Consider the following 9,645-nt stretch of genomic DNA (forward strand, 5'->3'; position numbering starts at 1 on the left):
AAATCTAAACTGAAGTTTAAGTTTCAGGAGATGTGGTGTGGTTTAGAAGAAATTCGAGTAATTATCCCTGAAACTTGGAAGGAATGGGTGGATGGCTCAGCAATGTTTGTTTTGTCTCAAAAATTGAAGCATTATAGATATCGTATTGTTCAGTGGCAGCAACAGAATAAATTTAATTCAAAGAAGGATATTGATGAACTCACAGCTCAGCTTGAAATTCTCAGAGATGGGGGTATTATAGAGGGAGAACAGATTGAACTCTTGAAAAATAAACTTGAGGATGCTTACTTTAGGGAGAAAATCTATTGGAAGGAGAAATCTCGTATAAAGTGGCTAAAAGAAGGGGACAGAAATACAAGTTTCTTTCACCAATCATTCCAATCCAGAATCCAGAGAAATAAAATTTGAAAACTGGAAAAGAATGATGGTATGTATGCTCCCACGCGTGAGAAAATTGTACAAGTAGCTGAAACACACTTCAAGGATATCTTCACATCGATTGACCAAGTTAATCTGATACATGCATTCGAAGATTTTGAAACCAAAGTTTCAGCAACCATGAACAAAAAATTAACTAGACCGGTCAGTTTTGATTAGGTAAAACGTGCGGTCTTTAGTTTTCACCCCCAGAGCGCCCTTGGTGATGATGGATTTATGGCTAAATTCTTTCAATTCTGTTGGAGTTTAGTAGGGGAGGATTTTTTAAGGCTGTCCACAGCTTCTTTGTTAGTGATAGACTACTCAAGAGCTTCAACCATATACAAATTTGTCTCATTTCTGATGCAAAGGATATGGCATAGGTTAGACCCATCAGCCTTTCCTCAATTGTGTATAAGATTATTTCTAAAGTACTAGTCTATCGACTACAAAAATTTATGACTTCGCTGATCAGCCCTAATCAGAGTGCCTTCATTAAGGGTAGATTGATTTCAGACAATGTTCTAGTCGCTCATGAATATATGCATTATGTAAAGACAAAGAAGAGGGGTCTATCGACTAAATGGCTGTTAATTTGGATATGAGCAAAGCCAATGATTGTGTTGAGTGGCATTTTCTTTGTTCATTTTAGAGAAACTGGGATTTGAATCTAGGTAAATTGGTTAGATACAGGAGATGATGACTATAGTTTCTTCTTCTGTCATTATTAAAAGTCAACCTTTTAGTTTTTTTAAACCAAATAGTGGTATCCGTCAAAGAGACCCTCATTCTCCTTACCTTTTTCTTTGTTGTGCAGAAGGATTATCCTTTTTGCTAAACAAAACAGAGCAAAACGGTCTCATTGAAGGTATTTAGATCAACCGAAGATGTCCTACTGTTAATCATTTATTATTTACGGATGACTCAATCTTTTTTTGCAAAGCGTCAGAAAATAGTTGTGAAAATATTCTCAATTTTCTTCAGTCATACGAGGAGTTCAGTGGCTAAAAAGTTAATTTGCATAAATCAACTTTATGCTTTAGTAATAATACTCCTTCTGTTGCTCGATCACTACTGGCTCGGAAAAATTGCTCATATTGGTGCACAGGATAAATATTTGGGTCTTCCATTTATAATCCAAAAATAAAAAAAGCCATCTTCGGAGAAATCAAGGACAATGTGAGGAAGCGAGTTCAAGAGTGGAAAAGGAAACTTCTCTCCTCTGCGAGCAGGCATGTTTTAATCAAAACTGTTGGGGAAGGTATTCCAATTTATTCATTATCATATTTCCATCTTCCTGACACTTTAATTAGGGAGATTCACAACATACTCTCCAATTTTGGTGGGTAAAAAAGGTACAGAGCGAAAAATGGCATGGATTAGTTGGGATACTATGACAAAATCGAAATTGAAAGGTGGACTAGGTTTTAAGGACCCAGGGGATCATAATTTGGTGCTATTAGCAAAACAATGTTGGAAAATTATCTCTCAGCCACAATCACTCCTATCTAGACTCCTCAAAGGTAAATATTTTCGATACAGTTCTATAATGAATGCAGAGATCAAAGCAGTACCTTCATGAGGGTGGCATAGCATATTGGAAGGGCGTAAGGTTGTTGAAAAGGGGCTGGTTTGACGAGTTGGTGATGGGTCCAGTATCCAAATCTTCAGCGATCCTTGGCTTGCTCCCCACATCTTTGTGTTGTCCCTCCATCTAAAACTTTCAATCTGCAAAATCAACCACTGATGGTTAATGACTTAATACTTTCTAATGGTATGTGGAATCAAACTCTAATTAGAAGTATTTTTTCTGAGGACACTAGTCAACGTGTGCTAGCAACAACAATTGGGGGTGGAGAAGATAAAATTTATTGGACCCTTAATAAAAATGGTTTGTATGAAGTGAATATTGGGTACCGTGTGGCTTATGGTTTTCACATTCTCCCATTGAATTTTGTCTAAAAATTATGAGACAACGAAATTTGTGGCGAGAAGTGGAAGCTAAAAATCTCAGCGAAGATTAAGATTTTTCTCTTTAGAGGCTTCCATAAAAAGCTTCCAATGCTACAAAAGTTTCATCATTGTATCCATCGATTCAACCCACCTATCGAAGATGCTTACAATTTTCAAAAACAATCAATCATTGCATTTTTCGTTGTGAGAAATTAAAAGACATTTGATAAAAAAATGGGCTTACAAGCTACTAGAAGGGACACTGAAAACTCTGATTTCTATGTTGAGTGGAACTTGAGAATGGAGATCTTACATACCCAATCCAATAGTTCCTTTCAAAGGATGATGATGGTGATTTTGAGCTAATCCTTATGAAAGATTAGGAACAGATTCATCTTTAATAATGTTTCAACTAATATGAAAGAGATAATGGCATCGACTTTGAAATTGCAGAAGAAACTTCAACAAACCCCACATTTCTAATTGATGGGCACTTTACTTTCTTTTATTTCTCTTATTAAATTATCACTTCAACAAACCCCACATTTCTAATTGATGGGCACTTTACTTTCTTTTATTTCTCTTATTAAATTATCACTTCTTTTATTTCTCTTATTAAATTATTATATGATGCTACCTATATGTTTCTTTCATTTCATTTCTTTCATTTCATGAATGAAATTATCCGGCTTTAGAAAAAAAAAAGTTTAAATACATATCTTTCCGCTATTTTCAAATTCTGAGAGTTTGAGTTCATCAATTAAGCTACAACTGCATGTAATGTAATGTAACCACTGACTTAGCAATATTCTTTTTTGACAGTTTGAACTTGATCTTTAATTAAGATTCATGGTTAAGACTATATAGTAAAGCTTACATGGTGAGCTAAGCACACCCTCCATACAGCTTATTTATATACCCAAAAAGAAAAAGAAAAAGAAAAGCAAAGCAAAAAAGAAAATGGTTGGCAGCACTTATCATAAGCTTGGAGGGTGACTGTACAAAATGCCACCATTTTATCACCTATATGTAGAAGATCACTCTAGTTACAAAAGAGTAAAAAGAGACTAAACTACATTAACTTTAGTATCCCCAAAATTCAGACATGATATATCATTCCCACCTCTAAGGTAGATGCATGAGGTATACTTAGAGCATAGGTTGGTCCTCTAGAATTTCTCCTCAAGAAATCATACCCATAATTGATAACAACTTTCTTTATCCAACTTGATCCACTTTTTGCTCTAACATATGAGTGTCCCATTATGAATGCCATTCCTGCTTCCTTTGCTTCCATTAGCTCATGCAACTCCTCCCTTGCTTCCAAATCGATTTGTGGACTATCCGGCACGACAAACCTCACTCTTTTCCGAATGATAGGAGACTTAACCACCCTGAGTTCGGACGTGCCTTCTGCTTGAGGACAAGTGTCTTCTTGATCATCGTCTATTGACATTTTAACACCCTCCAACTTTGATGCTGAGGTCCCAACAACTGTCATTTTCGTATCATCCTCGAAATTCCCAAGTCCTAAGCCGTATTCAGAAGTGTCCGATCGGATGAATTCTGCTACACTGCAAACAAGATCCTTCTCAAACTCCATGTCATCCTTGTGAACATCACGGTAGCCATACCGTGCTATGCACCTATAAAGCCTATACTCCTTTGGGCCAACTCTACCGACTAAGAACCTTTCTTCGGGCCTGACATGAGGCACCGGGACAGATTTGATGCAGAGGAAGATCACAACTTGATGGAAAGCAGGCAAATTGGTAACGAAGTGCGAGAAAATCGCTGGGATCCCAGATACTAGCTCAGTGTGTATAAGGCCAATTCCCTTAACTCTTACAATTCCAAGATTCGGTCCCAAACCAAGGAGCCAGTTGATTGGTACCTTGTTTTGAACATCAAACTCATACTTCTTGAGTGTGCCATAGTGCCATACATACATGGCAATAAGAAAGATGAATGAGAGGGCAATGGGGACCCAAGCACCCTCTAGGAACTTGATGAGCGAAGCAGAGAAATAGAGCGCTTCAATCGAGCCAAAGAACAATATAAAGCAAACGGCGAGCCAAACACTTTTATGCCAGCACAAAATCATAACTAGAGACATTAGGCAAGTGGTCACCAACATGACAGTTATCACAGCCAACCCTGTTCATGCAAAGAAAACAAAAAACATGTTAAAAACAATCAAATTTAATCGAGATCAAGATAAAAATGATAGTATTCATAAACCATAATTCATGAGTACGGTTAAGAGAGTAAAAGAAGATGATGCATGACTATTCTACTATCATTCAGTGCCGCATAGAATATTCAGTTGCATCACCAATAGTTTTATGTTACCTGCAGCATTTCCCATGCGCTTAGTATCTCGGAATCCAACTACAATAGCTAGGCAAAGCAGCATCAAACTCCAGTTTATCTCTGGAATGTAAATCTGGCCATGTATCTTTGATGATGTATGAATGATCTTGACTTTGGGAAAGCATCCCAAAGCAGAGCATTGTTTAATTATCGAGAAAGTTCCTGTGATCACTGCTTGACTTCCAACCACAGCTTGAAGTATGGCTATTGCAAGAACAGGCCATCTAAGTAGTCCTAACAAAGGTGAAAAAGAAAGTAAGCCAAACAGCAAAATGCTATCAGTTTTTGCTTTTTGGAGTACGCAACTGTAGAGGAAATCGAAGAGAACTTACGAGGTACAGATACATAGAAGCCAATTCGATAATCACTTTCCATTTCGTGATGCCTTGAGAGATATGCAGCTTGTCCCATATATGCTAGGATCAAGGAAGGATATACCAAGAAGGTGAAAGCTATCTGCAGTAATTAGGCTTATGTTAAAAGCAATTTTTAAAAAAATGCTGCAGTTCAATAAGTTGTGTATGAAACGGAGGAGTTTAAAGTTAGTTTCATTTATGGTGCTTATATAAAATCTTCTTATGATTTAGACAATTCATGAATTTGCATCGCGTATTGTAATTCATGTTACCTTGATTGACAATTGTGAAAAGTGTCCTAGATCAGCATACATGGCTTCTGAACCTGGAACACCGAAATGATAAAAATATCAGGGAAAGATAAATCATGTGTTAAAGAATTCACAAAATTTAGAAAACAATTTGCTACACTTGCTCCACACCTGTTATACACAGTAGAATTCCACCCAAAGACATCCACCCTCCCTTTTGTGTCTTCCTCAGAAATTTGAACATATAGTATGGTGAAAGAGCTTGATAAACATGGGGGTTCCAATGGAAGATATTGTAAACTCCAATAGCACTGATGCATAGCAGCCATGTCAGCACGACCGGTGCAAATAGGCACCCAACACGGTGGGTCCCGTAATGTTGAAGTGCAAACAAAAATAGCAGTATTACGCAGGCAACCGGAACCTCAACATCTGCATATCCAACAATCAAGAAGTCAAATATTAGAGGTGCTTGGAGAATATGTTTGGAAGCAAATTATCAATGTTAATAGAGGTTTCACTTTATTTTTTCTTTGAAAAAGTTTTCTATTTCTAATTGGTCCTGGATGTTGTAGCAGGGGAAACATTCAAATTTTTTTAAGCTTGTTCCTGTTTTGGATTAAAATATCAATCATATATTGTATATATTCACATCAAAAGCATATTTTAGTGATCCATGAGTAACAAGTGTAGACTTGACCTTACAAGAGAAATTCATTTGATGAGAATACAGAAGACAATAGAAGGGTGGAAAAGAAAAATCATAAGCAATTAGGGTGCATAAAAGGAAAAGGTTTACCTAAGCTTTATCATAATTATACTATTAGTGATTCAAATAACTTTCTATTAAACAAAAGAATGATGATACAAATACAAATTCAGATAATCCAAGGACAAAAGAGTGACTTAATTTAGTATTTTTCATCATCTGCAGTGCTTCGAAGTAGGTCAGAATTAGGTCTAGATTTGCTTCACAAGCACTATGAATAATCATTGTTTATGCATCATTAGTGGAATTGCATATACTATTCATGACAACTCTAATAGTGGCCATACCTAATTTTATATCCAATTAAATAACTTCTCAAAAGATTGGTCCACAGGAGAGTATTTAAAGTCTTATCATAAACAAACAATGCATTTTACCTTAGTATGATCTCATCATAACTAATGAAAGTTTTAACTTTATTAAGTAACTATTTTTATATAATTGATACTCTTGATTAGTGGTTTACATCTTAGCCACATAATTTATGTGAACCTTTTTCTTTTACGTGTATAATCAAATTAATATAATTGTGTTCCTATAAAAGTTTTAGCAAGAGATTTATTTGACTTGATCAAGGCAAGTAGGTTTCCCCTGATTATATTGTAGGACCCACAATTGTGCATGCACTTGCAGTTATTTTGGTTCTCCCTTTTGGTCCACTAAATTAAAATACTAACAAGAAGATAAAAAGGAAAGGGTTCATATAGTTAAAATAAGATTTTGTTCATGCATGGAGCATATATTTACCATGATACCCCAACTAGAATAATTTTTATATCTTAGCAGCATATATACCAAAATAAGATAATTGCAGAATCATCACATACAAGGCAAATCAGAACTATTCTAAATTTTCTAAATCATTTGAGAACATATTCCTTAGAATTGTTCCAGATGACAGAGACCCAGGAGTTTCAAAATCTACTCTGATCAGGTTTGAAAAAATAATGGAAAACAGACTCGAAACATATCATAGGTTTTATCTTCTACAGCTGTAAGGTATATACATATTTGATATCTGCATATATAAAACTTTGATGATTGAATAAAGCATCTTCTCTTTGAATTAAAAGGGGGGAAGGGGAAATATAGCACAGCTTTCTCCAATTTAATGCTTATTTGCAAAATATCCTTTCGCTGTAGTTGAAAATCTTAATCTCCCTTGAAACACAAAGTAGATTATATAAACATTACTGCATTAAAATTTTACAGAGACAAAAAACATGAATTCAAAGGAAAGATGAAATAATTGAGCTTACATCTGTGCTGCTCTTTAGACATGGAAAGCTCCAAACCAGAGACAGCAGAAAAAACTGCAGAAATAAACCCCCAAAATAAGATTACAAAAGAATGAGTTGCCAATAAACCAAGTTCAATGCTTGGAAGAAAAAAATTTAAAAAAAAAAAACTTCAATTACCAGAAATTGCTGGTGTTAGGACACCATCCCCAATAACCATGCAAGTTCCAATCAAGGCCAGAACAAGAAGCACCCTTTGGAGAACCTTGTGCTTTTCCAACAAGGACTTCAATTTCAATCCCGACCCAACATTACTCTTCTTGTTATCTTGAACAGTTCCACCTCCATCAATGGTGTACTGAGTTAAATCCTCATCTGCAAGCTGAGTGCTAGGCAAGAGGCTCACCCTGGCATGCCTGCATAGCAAGGAGTAGAGAGCAAAAGTTCCCCCTTCACCATTGTCATCAGCTCTCAGCACAATGAACACATACTTGAGAAGTGGAATCAATGTCAGTGTCCAAAACACAAAGGACAACACTCCAAAGATTTCTTCATTGGTCTCTGAATGCTGAATATCCTCAGCAAAGGTGCTCTTGTACACATAGAGTGGTGAAGTGCTCAAGTCACCATAGACAACTCCCAAGCTTTGATAAGCCAAAGTCAACACTGTTTTCCATGATTGCTCCTGCAACAATAATAATTTGAAAAACACGTTCTTTAAGATTTCCCAATAACAATAACCCTATGAATACGAATAACATGATGATGATGGCACATGGCACATGGCACATACATGCCTTACCTTAATTGGGTTCTTGTTGTAGATCACAGACTCAAGATCCATGATGGGATTAATCCTTTTCTCAGAACCACACAGCACTCATTTCATTTCATCAAGTAGTTAATGGGCATGAACAAAAAGAGGATCCCTTTTCATGAATTAACACCCACCCAAGCACCAAAACAAACAAGTAAACCAACAAATTAAAAATAAAATAGAGAAATCAAGGGACAAAAAGTGGCTTTGGTGATGGTGTTGGTGTACTATAAATCCAACAACTTTTTTCTTCTATCTATCCTCCTCCCACCACAACAACACCCTCTTCTTTCTTTTCTTCTTTTGTTTTTAATTCAATACATGTATATATAAAAAAGAGTTTTCTTTTTCTTTTCTTTTTGGTGGGTCAAGAGGGACAAATGCAGACAAAGGAAGAAGAAACACGAAACACAAGCGCCAAGGAATTTAGAGAATAGTGGTGCATAACGAGGAAAATGTGTCTGGGAGTTTCTTGAAGAGGTTGAGATTAGAATAATGAATGAGTAACTGGTGGAATGTGTGTGTACATGCAAGAGAGAGAGAGAAGCAGTTACTTTTGTTTCATAGTGAAAGGTGAAGATGACGGTGAGTTTTTTAGGAACTATAGCTGTGTATTTGTTTTTTCACTTTCAATTTTTTTTTTAATATTAAAAAATTGCTTCTGATGCTCTTGTCGTGGCTTAGTTGAGTTTACAGTTGAGTGAGTAGAGTGAGAGAGCCACGTAGAAGATTCTAGAGAGAATAATATTTTTTGGAAAAAAATTTGAAACCAAAATAATTCAACCAGTCAAAATTTTTTTAATTTGACTTTATTTATATAACTTTTTTATATTTTGATCTTTTTATCTCATTTTTTTATCATTTAATTTATTACATTATATTTCTTACTATTAAGATGTAACATATCATATATTAATAAGATATTTTATAATTTAATTTTTATATATATTATTACATTAAAAACTAATCATAATAATATACTTCAAATATTATTAATAATTAATTTTTTTTTGTAACTACTAATTTATTGTTTTCTTATTATTTCACTGTACTTATGTAATATCGTAGAGATTAGAGTAATCTAAATTTCAATTGTCATTATTTTTAATTATTTTTTTATAATTACTAATTTGTTGTCTCACTTACGTAATATTTATTTCATATTTTTTAAAATAAAATAATAATTTATTCTGATTTTTTAATACAAATATTTTCAAATTTTATCATAATAATTAGATTTTAAAAAAATATCAAATACTTAAATTAATTTATTCAATTAATAAATTTATTCATAACATCTATAATTTTATATTAATAACATTCATAATTTTATACATATGATATCTATAATTAATACATTTTTATAATTAATATTATCAAATTTTAAACTATATATCTTATTATTTTTTTAAATTATTATCTCATATGTATACTAATGAATCATAATTTTAATTATTTTAATATTTTTTAT

At 34.2% G+C, this 9,645-nt stretch overlaps 1 protein-coding gene across 1 annotated transcript; it reads right to left on the reverse strand.

Annotated features, from left to right (window-relative positions):
* Positions 1–3,181: 3,181 nt before the first annotated feature.
* LOC112750768 (potassium transporter 8) lies at positions 3,182–8,959 on the reverse strand. The gene is made up of 8 exons (XM_025799612.3): positions 8,160–8,959; positions 7,538–8,042; positions 7,379–7,432; positions 5,522–5,782; positions 5,372–5,424; positions 5,076–5,199; positions 4,723–4,977; positions 3,182–4,527 (listed from the first exon to the last, which is right to left on the reverse strand). Exons 1-8 carry the CDS (start codon positions 8,199–8,201, stop codon positions 3,470–3,472), a joined length of 2,352 nt encoding a protein of 783 aa, XP_025655397.1. The 5' UTR covers positions 8,202–8,959; the 3' UTR covers positions 3,182–3,469.
* Positions 8,960–9,645: the final 686 nt, after the last annotated feature.

This window comes from Arachis hypogaea, chromosome 15, assembly GCF_003086295.3.
Source record: "Arachis hypogaea cultivar Tifrunner chromosome 15, arahy.Tifrunner.gnm2.J5K5, whole genome shotgun sequence".
In the NCBI taxonomy this organism is placed as follows: Eukaryota; Viridiplantae; Streptophyta; class Magnoliopsida; order Fabales; family Fabaceae; genus Arachis; species Arachis hypogaea.

Coding starts and splice junctions, on each gene's coding strand:
- LOC112750768 (XM_025799612.3), bottom strand. CDS start 8,201: ATGGATCTTGAGTCTGTGATCTACAACAAGAACCCAATTAAG. Junction 8,043..8,159: donor ACAACAAGAACCCAATTAAG/GTAAGGCATGTA, acceptor TTATTGTTGCAG/GAGCAATCATGGAAAACAGT. Junction 5,783..7,378: donor GTCTAAAGAGCAGCACAGAT/GTAAGCTCAATT, acceptor TTGGATATGCAG/ATGTTGAGGTTCCGGTTGCC.